At 39.2% G+C, this 18,659-nt stretch overlaps 1 protein-coding gene across 14 annotated transcripts in view; it reads left to right on the forward strand.

Annotated features, from left to right (window-relative positions):
* Window positions 1-18,659, forward strand: part of ICA1 (islet cell autoantigen 1) — a 78,852-nt gene that overhangs the window by 11,876 nt on the left and 48,317 nt on the right. For 13 of the 14 annotated variants that reach the window (XM_075419277.1, XM_075419274.1, XM_075419275.1 and 10 more), the window contains 6 exons: window positions 353-399; window positions 2,184-2,221; window positions 4,549-4,720; window positions 6,709-6,781; window positions 10,507-10,630; window positions 12,452-12,650. In XM_075419277.1, the coding sequence (XP_075275392.1) occupies window positions 2,205-2,221; window positions 4,549-4,720; window positions 6,709-6,781; window positions 10,507-10,630; window positions 12,452-12,650 (585 nt within the window). In that variant the 5' untranslated portion in view covers window positions 353-399; window positions 2,184-2,204. Of the gene's footprint in view, window positions 1-352; window positions 400-2,183; window positions 2,222-4,527; window positions 4,721-6,708; window positions 6,782-10,506; window positions 10,631-12,451; window positions 12,651-18,659 lie in introns of all 14 variants that reach the window. The other variant, XM_075419284.1, reaches the window with a different exon arrangement.

Below are 18,659 nucleotides of genomic sequence, written 5' to 3' on the forward strand. Positions count from 1 at the left end.
TTTTGCTTCCTATATGGCCATACAACACTATCCCAACGGGCCTTGTAGCCTCAGACACCTCAGATGCCATCACGTCATGCTACGGGACGTGTCCTCATTTTCGTACCATGAAAACGCTGTCTTAAAGGCTGTGATACAGTCCTCACTTTGAGCTAAAAAACCCACAAAAATAGTATCTTAGGGACATAGGGGTATTACGTAGGACTTGGAGGATTGCAACTAAGATGACCCCAGAATCAAAATATAAGGTCAGATGTTTAGGAAAAAAGAGCATGAGCTATGCTTGCAAATGAGAACTGTTTATCATGACCCTGATATCTTTTATTTATTTATTTATTTATTTATTTATTAGGGACACTGGTTTCCAGGAGAGTCAGATGGACGTGTACAGCGTGTAAGGTCAGTGCCTTAAACCTGTTCCCTGTGTTGGTCATTTCCACTGTTTTGCATTTAATATGCACGCTATTCTATCTATATAGACTGTTCTTTGCTTCTTGTCAAACCAAGTGTGCTGCTGAATAACTGAGTCATGGATGTGTATACAAGCTAAATCCTGTGTTCTTATCTCACTCACACACACCCAGGGTTGACTTAAGGAGGACCAGTATTATAACAGTGAAGTCAAGCATAAAGGTGTTGGAAAACTGGAGTTAGTGTTGCCTGTGCCTCATGGCTCTAGAAACTACAGCAAAGCCGTCATCAGCGCTATCCATTCTGTAGCTTGTCTGACTCGGTGCTGCTGTAATGCAAACTACAATCTGAAACAGTCCTTTCTTCCTCTTTGTTTGTTGTTTGGCTGTTGGCCTTTGCATTTAAACTCTGCTCTGAAGACGGAGGTATGAATTTTCTCATGGTCTCTCCTGCGGTGCTTATGAGCACTTCATAAAAATTCCAGTTAGGAAAGTTTCCTGCTCTGATACAATCTTGCAGCATCTCATGGAACTTTGCCAGGAAGTTTCACAGGTACTGACAGCAGAGAGGTTAGAATCGAAGATCTGGGATTTGGCTCCATTCGGCTCCAAATGGAAGTGCGTGTACTTCACGGTTGCAGGAAGCACTCGGGTTGTTTTCATTCCCTTGTTCAGGCCCCTGCAATCTGTTCCAGTCCCTTTGCCGCTCCGGTGCTAACCATACTGTCTGTAAGCAGCACCATACTAGATGTGTTTCCAGTGTCACATCTCCTCGTTGCAGCCCCTTTTCTCTCTCGCCCAGATTAGTGCCAAAGTTCAATTTCAGCACTATTACCTTCCTAGCTGCTTTTCCCATTACTGTTTTCTCAGTCAATCAGCTTTGTATCTTAGTGCAGCCCGTTGGTGTGTTGCTTCTGTGCCTGGTCTTACCAAAGGCCGTTTCCTGGCAGCACCAGCTGACCAGCTGCTTTTTGGTCTCGTGATCATGCTGCAGTGCCTCTGTTTGCACGCTGGCTGTATGCTGGAGAATAGAGTCCTCGCTGAAAGCAGCAGAGGAGAAGCTGAGTGCTTGTTGTTTGGAACGGGTGTCTGGCTCCGCTTGTAAATTTGGCCTGGAAGGAGTGTGCTCAGTTACTGGTTGGAAGTGATGTGCATGCCATCTGGTCAGCTCCAAGTATAGTGGGAGACTTGAGTATCCAAGCTGGAGATATTAACTTATAAATTCTAAAGTCCAAATGCATACAAATCCTGTTCTGTCCTCAAGAAGTGTGGTGTCCCTCATAGAAAAACCACCTGGTGGTTAAATTTCACATCCATGGCTCAAGACATGATGTAGCTGGTGTTTTTAAAATAGAGATCAGTCAGACACGGGGAAAAAGAGTAGCTGAACTGTGTTGTGGCTAAAACTTTTGCAAAAAACATCTTGACTGAGGAAGATGCCCAGCATGGACAGTTTTGGCTTACTTTGTCAAAATTCACTGAATTTATACCAGGTAAATTTGCTTTTGGCTGGAAAATTTGCTAACATATGATACTTGCCATCATCAGCAATACCACTTAAACATGTTTGTCATGGATTTAAGCGAGAATTGTATGTTACGTGAGGAAAGCATTTGGTCCACTGACTGAATAGTTTTCTTTTGCAACATGGTAAACAAGGTGCTACAACATAGTCATTTTCTATGTGAAATGGTGGAGGTCTCTTTTCTAGTAGATGACTTGAAAATTAAGTTTTAAAGATGTTTGTATTAACTTATAATTTCTTATTTTAAGGGTCTGAAGAAAACAAGAAACATGGACGGTCATAAGTAGTAAGTACCTTGATCATTTTTTCTTGTTTTAAAAAGCTGATGGTGTTTGGCACATTGATTTGTCACTGCCTGAGTCTATCACACATTATGTTCTGGCATCTAGTATTTATATGAAGTCACTGGTAGACATTCTGTTTAAAAAGCATAAACATAGAAAGTGAAAAACTGCCAAAGAGTGGAAAAACAAGTGAATTGACTAGATAGAAAAATAACATATGTTATCAGTTTCCTGCTTAATGGAAGGAAGTGTATGAACTGTTGGTTTTCCATGAGGTTTATCCATGGTCAACAACTTCAGAATAAAGTATATCCTTCTTTTAGTTACATTTTCTGATTGTTTATTAAAACCTATGTCCATGATTGCTTGATACAAAATCCATTTTAAAAGATATTGACAAGCGTCTACCAGTAAAAATTGTCCGCAGAGTATTTCGGTAATGTGATTATAAATCTTTCATTATCTTAAGCATAAACAAGAGCCAGTAAATTCTGCAAATGAAATTAGAAGCTGAATTTGTCTATAGTGGTAAAAGGTTATATTTCTCTTATTCCTTCAATTGGTTTATCAGTCCCTAATTCAGGAATCTACATTAATCCTAGTTTTGAGGTGTTTTTTTGTGACCTCGTATTAATAACTCATTTTTATTCCTTGCACTTTGCCCCTAGAATTTCTAGTGACCACAAGTGAGGTAGATGGCAAGGCGCGTTGACATCAGATGAATTATGGTGTTTTCTTCACTTGACCACTGAACTGAGATATCAGTTATTTGCACAGCTGTAGCAGAAGTCAGAGCACACAACTACCCAGACAGCTAGGGTTTTTATGATGCCTTGTGAACAGTTTGATTTTTTTGTTATTTTTAAAGCAATGCTGTTTCCATTAAACTCTCATATTCTGTTTTCTCATAATGCAAGGGGATTTTGTTATTTATTAGAGGTTGTAGATTTTGTCTTTTAAAGGTGCAGCATCAAGTCAATCTAGACTTCACTGAACTTGATAGGTGGTGTGTTGTCAGAGTGTGTAATGGTTTGTTTGTGAGGAATTCCACATGAAATGTGGTATGTTTTGCATCTGTTGTTTATTTTGTGCTGTAGCACCAGGAAGGCCTTTATTTTAATGAAATTCATAAATGAAACTCTTGGAAATAATGCTTGGGTAGAATTAAATGGGTGAATATCTTTGCTTTTAAAGTCTGGGGAAAAAGCCAAGAAGTGCTGTGTATAAGTGCATTTTGAATCCTTGCTCACTTCCAGTTTAATTTCTTACCATCTCTTTGGTGATTAAGGCATTGTCTCTTAACTCACTGATTAAAAATAACTAAAGCAAGTAACAAACCCCTGTGAAACAAACTTCCTTTTCAGGTTAAACTGTGTCACTAGTAACTATGTAGAGCAGATGTGCCACCTTTTTGGGGAACACACGTGCTGATGGCTTGTTGTTTCAGAATGGCTGTGGTATTTCATAGCAAGCATATATATATACGCACATATATGTGTGTGTCTCAATATATGACTTGATGTGTATGTTTGGGGGCAGTATCTCAGTAATGAACCAGTTTGTTGCTCCACAGTTGGAGGGTATCTTTTTTTCAAAATAAACCCAACCTCTTTGATTTTCCTGGAGTATACAATGTAGGAGATTTTAGCAACCATTTACTTCTAAAGATCTGCAAAATCACTGTAGTTTTTTGTGTATGCACATAGGGAAAGAAGCATGTACTTTTACAAAAATTAATAATGGAATGACTCTTCCTGAAAGATATCAAGTTTGATTATGGGGCTGTATTTTCTATTAAACCACCTTCGTGTGGTTTGAATGTTACAGAGTTTCTCTTTAGATTGCACTTTTTATTAGGTCTGCTAGAGGAATGCAAAATCATCTGTCAGTAGAAAATAATCTTTGAAAAAAAGATTACTTGTTATGCACCTGCAGTTTTCATGTAGTCATTGCATAAAGATGTGAGCTATCTATCTTGCAGATAGCATGCTCAAAAAGAGGTTAGTGTTCTTCTAATTCTTTGTTATTCAGTTGTAAAAAAAGGGAGGGCAAGTAGTCTAATTCCGTTCATAAAATGAAATTTGTGAAATCCTGACACTGCTGAAATGAAAGCAGTGTATTGTTTTTCAAAGTAGGGTGGGAAATATTTGTGGAATAGTGCTATTTTTAATTGCTTTTTTTATTAATGCATAATGAGAAATGCATGTTAGAATACATACGGCTGCATGCAAATGCAGTGTGCTTAATGGAAGTGTATTAATCTAGCTTGTTAGACTTATTTTTTAAGCATCCTATTGAAGTTTTATAGTTTTGTTTCTTAATATTTTAGCAATTATCCAAGGGAATTTTATGACCAATATGCTCAAAGCCAAGAAAAATCTGTGGTCAATAAAATGCAGCAGAAATACTGGAAAACAAAACAAACACTTATAAAAGTCACAGGCAAAAAGGAAGATGAACATGTTGTGGCTTCAGATGCGGATCTGGATGCTAAACTAGAGGTTTGTAATATCTACATAATGTGTATTTTTTGTTAATCATTAAAGCATTTTAATTTCCATCAAGCCTCTAAGATGTGTACACATAGCTACTATATGATAATGTATATACATTTTCATCATTATTTTCTTATAATATGCTTTCCAATTTTTAGCAGAAGTACCTGTGTAAATATGGGGAGTATAGTGGCATTTTGTAATACAAAAGCACATGTCCCTCAAGCTTGACTGGGAACCTAACACCTCTTCTGTCTATTTTCAGGTTTTGGGGGCAAGTTTTTTCTTTTTCTGTTTTGGTTTTTTTTTGGGGGGGGGGGGCGCGTGGGTGGGAGCAGTAGATCATGCTTTGTGCCGATGTCAGTCATCCTTATCCTTTGCTAATACCAGTTTAAAACATTTTTTTAAATAGTAGTCTATAGTATCTACAAATGACATTCTTTTTGACAGTTATAAAAAAACCACAAATATCAGAAAACCATGGAATATATAAAGCAGGAGCAAGGTGCATAGTGCACTCTCCTCTCTGGAGCTTTTGGGCAGATTAGTGGTTTTGACATGACCAAAGACAGCTTCTAAAAGTCTGTAAAGTGTGACCAAGAAATCCTGCTGTGTGACAAATACAGTTGTGCTGTCAGTATCCTCAACCCCACTGAAAAAAAAATCAAGGTTCTACAAATTGAAGAGCTTGAGCACCTTGGACACAAAGCAAAAGATAGAGAATGATCTTCTAAATTGTAATAACCATGTTGTTATAAACTTCCAGCGAAGTTTTATCAGTATTGTTTTGTTACTTAAGGGTAAATGTTTTGCCTTACTGTTTTTTCTTCAGTTTCTTAGAAAACTGTTGAGTTAGGTTTCTCAGTTTATTTGCGTTTTAGCTGAAATGCAAGAGGCTGTTTTACAACAAACAAACCCCTGCAGTTCTAGCTAGAATAGTGATAACTTATAATGTGACAATTCTAGCTGTGGGGTCTTCATGATGGGTTATAAATCAAGAGCATGGATGTAAAATAAGCTGTAAGGATGGAAACAATGCTTTCTAAATATATACACCTGAGTTCCTACCATGCTTACTGTGTTGCAGATTCATCAGTAAGCATGCTTTGTTAACTAAGGTGGGACTGGAAATAGGGAAACTTATGTTTACCAGATAGAAAAGTACAAGCATGTTTTCACTTGGACAACTTCTCAACTGCAAGTCACACTCTCAATTTAAAAGACAAGACCCATGTAAATGTACAGGGAGTTAACAGATGCAAAGGAAGACAGTTACTGAGCCAGTAGTCCATTTTGCTTAAATTAGTATGATACTTGATTCAGTGGAGTTTAAGTTACCAATTGGAGGTTTTAGATAGATAGGAAGAAAGAGTAGTAATTTTTCTGTTTTCTAGAAACAACTTGCAAACTTAGTGAAGGCTGACTTTTTCGCCCCTGACTTCCTTTGGAAACTGCTGCTTTATAAATTTGGTTAGAAAACTAGAGCTATGCCAGTAAAAAGTCCAGTTTAAATCAATAACTTTCTGTGTTGACATACCCATGCAATTTTCTTCTGCTAGACTTTGTGGTATTAAAATTCAGTATGCATATTGCCACTTAACACATTATAAACATGGTAGACGTTTTGATAATTTGTTGCTCTGGTGTGGGTTTTTAGAAACAAAAATTTGTACATCTTCATATGTATCCAAAGAAATGAATAAGAAAAAAATCATGAATAGTTTTGTTAACTATCCAAATGTTTCCAAATTGTTTTTGTCTTTATTTTCCTTTGTATGTTATGATTGGTCTGTCTGTAGTTTCAGTGGATAACTTAAATGGAAGAAAAGCACAATTGATAAGGAAAAATGCCTTCAAGCCAGAAAGATTACTCATTGTTCAAGAAGGAAATAGTGATACCTAATAATTTCTAAAAAAAATTAAGCTCTTTCTTGTGTTTTAATCATGTTTCTTGCATATGCTTACAGTTTTTTTGTGTTCTGTTTCAATGTCAGCTGTTCCATTCTATTCAGAGAACATGTATGGAGTTGCTGAAAGCAATTGAATTGTATCAAAAAAGGATCTGTTGTAAGTATGATCAAATACAGTAGTTAAAGTAAGACGGTCTGCAGTATGGAATCACAGGACAAGTAAAAAAGTAAATATGAAAATGGGGAGCTGCTAGTGTCATCCTAGTTAAAAACAAACATAACATTCCTTGCAGACAGCTAAAGGTGGACTTGCTTATTTGCTTGAAGATCTTCTAGTTCTTAAGTTTTATATTTGATGATATATAGTGATAGGTAGCAATAAATATGAGAGAAGTACTGCTTTTTAAAGTTGGGGGGTTTTTCCTTTACTTGCTTTGTCTGTCTAAATTCAGAAGTGTCTTGTCTTGGAAATCCTGACTCCATTCGGAACTGTTTTATTTTTTTTATCAGGATTGACTATGAAGAATACTGGGCTTATTGTTAGTTTTGTAATTAAGTAATCCATGCTGTTATGATGAATTTGATAATGCTGACTTGGATGTAACAGTTGTACAGTTATTAGTGGTAGTCATTAGTGAGAGACAGGAACCTCATTTGGGAGGTTTCAAACAGCAGGTTGTATTAAATGACCTCTAAGGGTTATCTTCAATCAATATTGTTTGATTTTCTGTTGCTGTGATTTCTGGCCTGGAAAAGGGAATTCAGCTTTGGAGACATCTTTTAATTTACTTTCTTTTGTTGAGTGTTATGCATATTTTCTCCAGTCTTTCCTCTTTCTTTTGCCTGTCCAAAGAGAGTCAGAGATGATGTTTCAGGATATGGAGATAAAATTAGAATACAGAATAGTAGTGTACTGCGTTCAAGAACTGAAATCTCTGGCACAAAAATGTGCATGCAGCATGGTCTACCAGAGTATGCTGTGAGTCTGCATTGATTTGACTTTCAATATTTGGAAAAATGACAAGAGGAGTTCAAAAGATCTTCTTTTATTGTATTAGGCCATTCTTTCTATTGGTAGTGGGAAGAAATAGGTGCTATAGGAGACAACCAGTTTGGAAGACTAGTAGATTAGGCTGTAATGAAATGTTTTTGTAAGGGTGAGAGATTGTGAAGACCCTTGGTCCCAATTTGGGACTAGTCAACAACTCAGTGTAAAAACACTTTTATTTTTCTTGTTCAAAAAAACAATCAGTTAATTTGAAATAGAAATATTTCAGGTATTTGAAACATAAATTTAAAAATAGTGTTTGTATTGTGTAGAATGTGTGGTGCTTAGTTGGCAACTGGGGTTAAAACATGACAACCTAATTATTTAGTTCAAGAAAGAAATAGCATATTTCCTGTGAAGAAATTGGAGAGATACGGATTTGATGGGCGGACTGTTCAGTGGATAAGGAATTGGTTGGAAGGTCACAGTCAGAGGGTACTGGTCAACGGCTTGATGTCCAAATGAATGCTGATGACAAGTGGTGTCCCTCAGGGGTCCGTACTGCGACCAGTTTTCATCAATGACTTAGCGAGATTGAGTGCACCCTCAGTAATTTTGCAGATGACACCAAGCTGAGTGGTGCAGCTGACATGCCAGAAGGACGGGATGCCATCCAGAGGGACCTGGACAAGCTCAAGAAGTGTGTCTGTGTGAACCTCGTGAGATTTAACAAGGCCAACTGCAAAGTCCTGCACCTGGGTCGGGGCAACCCCCCAGTATCAGTACAGGGTGGGGGATGAAGGGATTGCAAGCAGCCCTGCGGAGAAGGACTTGGGGTACTGGTGGATGAAAAGCTGGACATGAGCCACCAATGTGTGCTTACAGCCCAGAACGCCAACCGTATCCTGGGCTGCATCAAAAGCAGCCTGGCCAGCAGGTCGAGGGAGGGGATTCTGCCCCTCTACTCCACTCTGGTGAGAGTGCATCCAGCTCTGGAGCCCCCAGCACAAGAAGGACATGGATCTGTTGGAGCGGGTCTAGAGGAGGGCCCCAAAAATGATCAGAGGGCTGGAAGACCTCTCCTGTGAGGACAGGTTGAGAGACTTGGGGCTGTTCAGTCTATGGGACTGACAAGATGCATCCCAGAGTCCTGACGGAATTGGCTGATGTAGCTGCCAAGCCACCCTCCATGATATTTGAAAGGTCACGGCAGTCAGACGAAGTCCCTGGTGACTGGAAGAAGGGAAACATTGTGCCCATTTTTAAAAAGGGTAGGAAAGAGGACCCTGGGAACTACTGACATGTCAGCCTCACCTCTGTGCCTGGGAAGATCATGGAACAGATCCTCCTAGAAGCTATGCTAAGGCACATGGAGGACAGGGAGGTGATTTGAGACAGCCAGCATGGCTTCACCAAGGGCAAGTCCTGCCTGACCATCCTAGTGGCTTTCTATGATGGCGTGACTACATCAGTGGACAAGGGAAGAGCTATGGATGTGATGTATGTGGACTTCTGTAAAGCCTTCGACACAGTCCCCCACAACATCCTTCTCTCTAAATTGGAGAGATATGGATTTGATGGGTGTACTGTTCGGTGGCTAAGGAATTGGTTGGAAGGTCACAGCTAGAGGGTAGTGGTCAATGTTTCGATGCCCAGATGGATGCCGGTGACAAGTTGTGTCTCTCAGGGGTGCATACTGGGACCGGTGCTGTTCAACGTTTTCATCAGTGATTGTGCCCCTGTACTCTGCTCTGGTGAGACCCCACGTGGAGTCCTGCATCCAGCTCTGGAGCCTCCAGCACAAGAAGGACATGGAGCTGTTGGAGTGGGTCCAGAGGAGGGCCACAAAGATTATCCGAGGGCTGGAAGACCTCTCCTAGGAGGAAAGGCTGAGGGAGTTGGGGCTGTTCAGCCTGGAGAAGAGAAGGCTGTGGGGAGACCTTACTGCAGCCTTTTAGTACCTGAAAGGGGCCTATAGGAAAGATGGGGAAAATATTTTCAGTAGGGCTTGTTGTGATAGGACAAGGAGCAATGGCTTTAAACTGAGGGGGGTTAGATTTAGACCAGATACAAGGAAGAATTTTTTTGCCATGAGAATGGTGAAACACTGGAACAGATTTCCCAGAGGCAGTGGAGGCCCCATCTATACGAATATTCAAGGCCAGGCTGGACGTCACTCCGAGCAACCTGGTCTAGTTGAAGATATCCCTGCTGACTGCAGGGGGGGTGGGCTAGATGACCTCTAAAGGTCCCTTCCAACTCAAAGCATTCTGTAATTCAGCCTGGAGAAGAGAGGCTGTGGGGAGACCGTATTGAGGCCTTTCTGTACTTGACAGGGGCTTATAGGAAAGATGGGGACAAACTTTTTAGCAAGGCCTGTTGTGACAGACAAGGAGTAATGATTTTAAACTGAGGCAGGATAGATTTAGACTGGATATAAGGAAGGCATTTTTTACAATGAGTGTGGTAAAACACTGCACCAGGTTGCCCAGAGAGGTAGTGAAGGCCCCATTCCTGGAAACATTCGAAGCCAGGTTGGATGGGGCTCTGAGCAACCTGGTCTAGTTGAAGATGTCCCTGCTCACTGCAGGGGGGTTGGGCTAGTTGACCTCGAAAGGTCCCTTCCAACCCAAAGCATTCTACAATTCTGTTTCTTTTGCTGTCTTTTGGCACTGATGGAATTTTGTGATTCTTGTTAAGTACAGCAAACCCATCAACAAATGTCTCGAGTGAATAAGATCTTCTGTTTAATAAATGCAAGGATTCCATTAAATTATTTTTTTGCTGTACTGCTTGGATTTGGAGTGACTTAAGCTGTTTGATGTTAGGCCAGTTTTAAAGCTGTTAGGTATCTATTAAATAACATGTTTGACCACTCATTTATTTTCTGTTAGTTCTGTCTCAGGAAGAAAATGAATTGGGGAAATTTCTTCGATCACAGGGTTCTCAGGATAAAACAAGAGCAGGAAAAATGATGCAAGCCACGGGAAAGGCCCTCTGCTTTTCTTCTCAGCAAAGGTACCTATGTCAGAATTACCATCTGATTTGTAAAGCTCGTGAGATAATGGTAGTTGATTCGCCATTGGCATAATTTGTTTTGCCATTTGAAATGTGTGAGGAGCCAAATGCTATGAAAGTTATTATCAACCAAATCTGCTATAGTATTCACAATATTACTGGCTTGCTCTGTGTAGTTTTGCCTGATCCTGTTTTTTGTCCTGTGGGTGTGCTGTGTCTGTGTATCTGCAGATCCCCCGCTTGTGCCTGTTCAGCTCAGCAGTTCTAAAGCTGTACAGGTGCATCTGTACAGCCTCTCTAGTAGTGGGGTTGTAAAGGAGCTATGTCAGGTCCCTCTCCTGCTTGGTGGCACTTCTTACTCTGCAGAGAAATGCTATAGCAAGCCCATTGTGGAGGTTTCTGGGTCCTGGGAGGGCAGGTAAATGCTTAAAGGAGTGCCTTTGTCTGGGCTATGGAGTCTCATGCCTCAAGCAGACAGAAGAGAAGGGAGTCTCTATGTAATTTTCTGCTTTAACTGTGAAGTCCTCCAGGAGAAGATCCCAGATCCCCACTGAGCTCATGTAGGTTGGGTAGGAGCAAATCAGTAAAAGGCAAGGAATACGGAGGGACACATACACACAAACACATGCTGTTACCCAGAGCCCTTGATGTCTTACTGACCCTGTGTTTGCTCAAAGACTTTAAAATTAACAGTACTCGATGACATTAGAAGTATTGTGATGTGCTGCTTTTAATAGTATCAGGACTATGAAAGTTTGAAATTCACCATCATTTGCAAGGGAAAATTCTATTCCATTCTATTTTGCAGGATTTTTGGGGGTTCTTAATTACTGTGATACTTTCCAGCTTTAGCTTAACAGTGCAGCTGTTTGGCTCAAAATAAAACATTGCATACAGAGCACTGAGAATTTCATATGTTTATCTTGGGCTAGAGTTTGGTCATTAGCACATCCAGTAACAGCTGTAAGTGGAATCTTTAAAAGGCACCTTGGAGCAAAAGCTCTGATGATTAGCTTCTTTATAAAGCTTAACTGTTTATAGAAATCCCACTGTATGACATGTCTACATAAACTGAATTTTCCTTTCAGCGGCTGGGTGAGTATCTGTGGAATGAGGAAAAAGTGGAGCAGGGAAGCCGCAAGAAGTTCACATTTTATATTGTATCTCTTACTCAATGCATTTTTAAGGCATCTTTTAAAATAAACTCGCATAAAAATAAAACCAATTTCTGTCTTCTCTTGAGCCATCTTCAAGTTCATGTTGAAGTTAGGACTGCTCTTGTTTACGTTACATCCCAATAGCTAGCTGAGTAGCTGGAGATCAAGAAGACACAATTTGCTGGTTACTGGAGCTCAATTTAGAGACACTTTTATGCCTAGGAAGTCCCTAAGTAGCACACTAAATTAACTGTACACTGGTGTGGAACTGATTGAACCCATTCCAGTGAGGTGGCTGCTGGCAACCAAGAAGAAAGCAGGAGCAGCAGGAAGCAAAGCAGAAGGTGGAGTAATTTGGTCTAGTTCTGAGATCCCATTAGAAGCTGAAGTGATGGCATAGGGAAAACAACAGTGTCCCCTACTGCCTTCCAAAGTGTAGTTGCTGGAAGAAATATTTAAGAAAATGCCTAAATCCTTCCAAAAGATAAACAGCCTTCAAAGGAATTGTTCAGATTCGGTAAAAAAAAAAAAAGGGAAAAAAAATCAGATAATTGTCTACTTGACAGATGACTTCTTTATTTACATGTACATCTGCCTTTGTGGAACAGCTTCTTTAACATGTTCTTTTCCTTCCTTCCTTTCTTTCCTGCATGCCTTCCCCCAGATTAGCACTGCGTACTCCTTTGAGTAGATTATATCAAGAAGTGGAGACTTTCAGATATAGGGCCATCTCAGACACATGGCTAACAGTAAACCGAATGGAACAGTATCGGACTGAATACAGAGGAGCTCTACTCTGGATGAAAGATGTGTCTCAGGAGCTGGATCCAGATCTTTATAAGCAGATGGAAAAGTTCAGAAAGGTATGAAGTTTCCTGTAGTGTCCTAGAAGGGGGTGCCTGATGAATGACAATGAAGCGTGGTTTTGGTTCTTCTGAGGAAGACATAATTCAGCAGCACTAAGGATGCCATTTATCGTAACTAATCTTTTCTGTGTGACAGAACTCCAATTAATCTGGTATGGAGTACAATATCCTTCACAGCGTGGGCTGTAAGGAAAGATACGGTAGTAAGAAAAAGCATTTTTCAGTAGTCGATTCAACTTCAGGCTAAATCTTTATAATTTAAATAATATGTATTTTTAAAGAAGGTTATCTAAATACTTAGCTGTAATGCTTGAATGACTGATGGAAGAAGATGTGTCTGCTGTCAGCCACGGAAGAGAAAATTAATTTTTGCAACCAAAAAGTAGCACGTAACAGAAATGCTTTAGCATCTACTGCTAATTTTTTTGAGTGCAGTTGAAGACCAGCATTTTCAAAATCAACTGTTGTTGGATTTTGAGGATGAATTGCAAATTTGGAATTTGTTTCCGAGTTCCTCATGCAGTTGAGCATGACTCTTTGGCAACTGCTAAACACTAAAACTGCTAAGAATGCACTCTCCATAAATTGTCATCATTCAGTATCACTCAAGTTTGCTATACTCCTCCCCTCCCAAAGGGCTTCCAAAAGTCACAAGTCCTAGGTGGTAGTCTGCAGATTTGCTATCAAATGTGAATGTAGAATTTATTTGGACTGGTCGTGTCCCAGTCAGTTCAGGAACGCTCATGAGAACTTCACATTGGCTAGTGAGGCTGTAGAGCCGATTTTGTTAAAAAAACTATAATGTTCACAGTTTGCTGTTTATGATTATTAGCAGGGGTTAGGTTCCGAGGTATAACGTGGTGGCTTGTGCTTTGACTAAAGGCAGTAAAAATATTTACAGAATTTTTGTGATAGTTGAAAGCAGAGGCCTAATAACAGAAATTGTATTAAAGTGTACGTCCCTATGTATGCCTGTGTGTATTGCTTAGATAGGGGTAATGTACAAAAGAGAATCCCTGTTCATCAATGGGTTAAGCAGACTGTGACTGAAAGTGTATGGAGATGAAAGATACTTAATTCAGGATTTTAAAAGCTTGAATAAACCATCCTAGCGGGAAAGGATCGGCATGCATCTAGGCTATGCTGTTTTTTGTAAGCTGAAGTGGTGACAATAGCAATTAAGAAGGGGTGGAACAAATTAAACCCCAGCTAGTCATCTAATCTTTATTTAATGCTTCAGTACAGGATATTCCTGTAAGTCTTGTGGCACCAGGCATGTATTTTATTGTGCCTTGTGGGAAATGGCATAATGGCAAGTTCTTGCAGGTAAAATAATTAGTATGGTCTTGGCCTCAGCCAATTGCTTTTGTATAATGATTGATTTATTAGAAAAACACTTAAATAATGGAATGCTAAAATGAATAAAGCAGTACTGGTAATGGTCATACAAAATTGATTTATAGCTTTCTTGCAAAACAAATGCTATGGAAGATATAAATTATATAAATGACAAAGTAATTAAAATAACGTATGCTGTGTATGGTGAGCTGCTGTAGTTAAAATGTTAGATGTGAAATTTCAGCCATCGGGTTGCTGTGCTTCAAGGTCAGCAAAAATAAGATTTGATTTTTTTGTTTGTTTTGTTTTTAAACCTCTCACAAAACTTAGTAGTAGAAATATGGAAATACTAAGTTTTTTCAAAAATTTCTCGGTCTGAAATGAGTTATATTCTGACATAAAGTAATAATGAAAGTAGATCCTAAAATTCTGTAGCATTACCTCAGTAGTTTAAAAAAAACCTCAACCTTAGAGAAGGTCTTTTGAACCTTTGTTTCCTCTGACTGGCTGTCAGCTGAAAACCTTTCAGATCACATTGTAATGCAGAGAACAAAAAGCTCTATATTTTGTAGCCAACGAAGTAATGCACTTGGTATCCACTTCCCTTCATATTCCATCTGTGCAACAGGCGTATCAAACTAGTCTTTGGAGATTTTAACACTTGCAGAAAGTAAACTTTTTCTTTTTTCATTTTGGGGGGAAAAAAAATTACAGAAATAAAATCCTCAAGCATAATGTACCTAGATAGCTGTAGGTGAACAAGACACAACAGGTTTTTTTCAGTGCTTTACAAATGTAGTAGGCAAACAAAACTAATGGTGAATACTGTAGTCCTAAATAACTGAAGTAGAGGAGTTATTTTTATTGTCTTTTTGTTCTATTCTTGCTTGCAGATCTTAATTGTGCCATAGTGTGGCAGTATAATGCTGGGTTTTTAGGACTTATTTTGGTTCTGCAACAACAATTTAAGAAGTCATGCTAGTTTTGTGTTGAAAAAGAGATCGTAATTACTGGTGTAAGGTTTTTGGTTCTAAAATATACCATCACCAGATAGACGTGTTTGATCTGGAGCTGCATATGTGGTGATACACCAGCAAGTAGTTAATGAATCTGATCCTGTCAGAGCACTTGAAACAGTTTTCTTCAGACTTCTGATTGTAAAAATCCTAAGTATTACTTTAATAAACAGACTTTTTTATTTCAAATAAACAGTGCTGGTTTAGTGATCTTTAATGCATGTAGTGCATGAGCAGTATTTATATCACTTGGTTGTAGAACTGTTTTTCAAGTATGTAACCTTTTATAATGTAATCCTAAATGTATCACTATGTATACAAATATGGTACTTGTTTTTGGAGACCAAAGCTAAATCAATCCAGCTGGGTTTTTCATACCTTCACTGAGAATAGTTCAGGCTAAAAGATCAATAGTTGAGTCGGTATTTTCAGAGCTGATAAAATCTGAGTTAAAACACTGGCATTTTTGTAGCTCTCTTTGAAAACAATGAGGTATTTGAAAGAATTTTCTAATGCTGTTCTCAAGGCATGAGTCTAAACAAGGGACACCCCACAATACTACCACTTTCAGAGTGTCCCAGAACACTGCAGAACAGCCTTTTTACATTGTTATTGGAAGACATCCATGTGATTGTAGCTACTTGGGTCAAAGCAAGGAAACAGGTAAAGTATTTGCTTTTCCCTGCAAAGTTTTATAAGTGCTATGTACCTTCATTCTTTTTTTTCTATCAACAGATTTTATGCAGTTCTAGATACAGAGGTCTTCCATCCCAAGTTCAGGGTTTGAAGTGTTGCTGGAGAGAATCTAAACAGCGCCTTGGCAATGCTGTGATATTTAAAATAATCTGAATCAGTTAATACCCCTTTACCAAATTCTCCACTACTATTTAAGGTTCTTAAATCCAGGCTGGTTTAGCTGTCTGGTGACTGTACACTGTAGCATGAACTCTGATATAGGCCAAATTGCCCAAGTGCTGATAGTCCCTCAGTGTCCTTCCTCCAGCTCTGAAAAAGTTAAGCTTTTCCATGCATTTCCTGAGCAGGAACATGCCAGCTATGGCACCAGGCAACACCTTCCCATGTGCAGCCTACAGGAACACAGAAGAGGTTCTGCTGTTCAATTTTACTTGCTAAGCTATCTTGGATGCTTGTACAGTGCAGTATAGACTTTGTCATCAAACCTAGACATTACAGTGCCACCCGTAAGAAGTGAGAGCTGAAAAAATCATCGTGCTGGCCTTTAGCCTAGCTATAAGAAAAATGACATCTGTGCCGTGGCAGGATATATATATTGTGCTACACCTAATAGAGCAAATTAATCCTTTCTATATTTGTTTTTTGCTTCCGTCATTATTCTACTCCTCTGCTTCCCCTGTATTCTGAGGCTTGAATCAAAGCTGGAGTAGCTTTGTAAATACCCAGTGGCCATGCTGGGATCCCTGAGACAAGGCGCACTGCAGCGGTGTGCTGAGAACGGGGTACCTGCAGGGATTTGCTCTGTTTCTTGCTGTTGTCTAGTCCTCTCTGCTTTGCCAAAGCTGCTTTCATAGGAGCTCTGCTTCAGTGTGAATCAGGTGGGCGAAAAAATAGGTTGAAGCTGTTTAAGGGTAAGGAGTGATGCATGGGCTGGCTGCAGCAGACCTTTGTAAATGCTGTGAGATTCATCTGCTTGGAATACAGTGCAAGTCCTGTGTCTGTCTCTGTGGTACTTGGATATTACAGCAATAAATATGAGTTGTACAACAGTATGTATTAGATGGAGTACTGTCTGGAAAAAAAGTTGGGTTTTGATCAATGTATTCGCATGGGGTCTGTGGGGGGAACAAGTGGCATGGTTTGTGCTGGGCCTCCTTGTGCTGGAAGGTTAGAAAGGCCCTACCACACAGTGCAGAGCCCGGAACTACTTAAGTGGTGTTAAAGAAGTGGGATAGATCCTACCAGGGAAGAGAATTGTTGGAATACTCCCCAAAAGATCCTAAATGACTATAGGACCCTTAATGTCTAGCTGTTACTTTGCATGCAGCTGCTGAAGAACTTGCAAGCTTCTAGCTGAGCTGTTTGGGCACGGCTTATCTCGAGTTCTTCCTAGTTGTAGCACTCTATATACTTGAGATTAAATTAATGCCCTTAAATGGCATTTTAAAGACAAATGTGGCAAGAGAAAAGGAAAGGCAGTGAGAAAAAGGAAAGTTCAACAAGAAGAACTCGTAATGATATAACAATAGCTTCAACTGTTGGTTTTGTCAATGTACTAATGTAGGGAGTGGCTGATCTATGCAAGTTCTCTGTTAAATATCTTTTAAAAAACAAAAGTTAAAACTTGTGTGGACAGCTGGGAAATAACAAAGATCTAAATAAATCAATTGATTAAAAGGTCAGAAGGGAAACACTGAAGTACATGTATTCGTGGTAAAGATCTCAGCAAGTACGGAGAAGATACAGCTGCTGCAGCTTTACAGGGAAGGCTTGGGACCGATGTCTCTCCCCTGCTGCCCTCTTGCCTACTAGCCCTGCCTGCTGTGAGTGCATTTTCGCTTGTGTCATGATGAAGGGGCTGTGCCATGTTACAGCATCATCTGCTACTCTCCTACTCACCTATCCATGAATATCAGCAGCAAACAGCCCTGCAAACCTGAAGGCACTGTGGAAATGTGCCAGAGAATTATTTTTTTTTTTTTTAATTCTCTGTTACATTTGAAAACTCCTGGATAGCTGAGGATATACAAAAAGCCTAGGAAAGGAGAAAAAACAAATCTGATGCTGATCTTTGAAATAAGAACAGACATGGCAGCTTCCATCCTTGTAAACTTAATTTTAGTCCCTGGTAAAAAAAATTCTACAGAAATCTGTAGGCATTTAGAGGCTAACAAGGTGAAGAGTCAGTGAACAACACAGGTTTATAAATAACATTACAGATTTTCTTGTTATTTGGCATTTTTAATCAAATTATTAAATTAGTAGGAAAAAATTGCGAATCTGGATTGTTGCAGTTCCTGATGAGTGATTACTAGAAAAATGAATTGAACTTTGGTAGAAAAATTAGGGCTCTGAGGAGCTGAGAGTTGAGAATATTGACTGAAGGACACTAAACAAAAATTTAAGAGGATCATAGAATGTAAAGATGGAAAATACCTTAAAGATCAACTAAACTCTCTTTCTGCCAGGACAAAATTATGCATTTGTAATATATTTTCCAAGTGTTTTTCTGCATCTAATAAATATAATTCAATTGAGGGTGACACTCCTAGAAGTTTTTTTGATGTTGGTGGTGGTCTAGTTCAACTACTAGAAAGTCAACCAAAAGAAAATGTACTAATGGTAATTACATCTGCAGACGATAATGAGCTGGAAAGTCTTTTGGTTTTCCAAGCAGCAAAGTGTACCAGCGCCTCAAAGAAAAATGTCTTTGGCTATTGCAGTCACAGTGGTGTAATCAATAGACTCTCAGTTGCCATAGTTACAAATAGCAAAGTAACGGATTGATGTTTAAAGCCAGCTATAGTCGTCACTGTTTACCAACTTTGGTTTGTAAAATTAGGAAAAAAAAAAAAAGTTGTAGGCAGCGGTTGTCTCTGTTTCTTTTCAGGTGATACTTTCACATTAAATTCCAATGTGAACTTCACATGGAAAACTTAAAGCACATTTGCCTTTA

This window comes from Opisthocomus hoazin, chromosome 4 (assembly GCF_030867145.1).
Source record: "Opisthocomus hoazin isolate bOpiHoa1 chromosome 4, bOpiHoa1.hap1, whole genome shotgun sequence".
Classification (NCBI taxonomy): Eukaryota; Metazoa; Chordata; class Aves; order Opisthocomiformes; family Opisthocomidae; genus Opisthocomus; species Opisthocomus hoazin.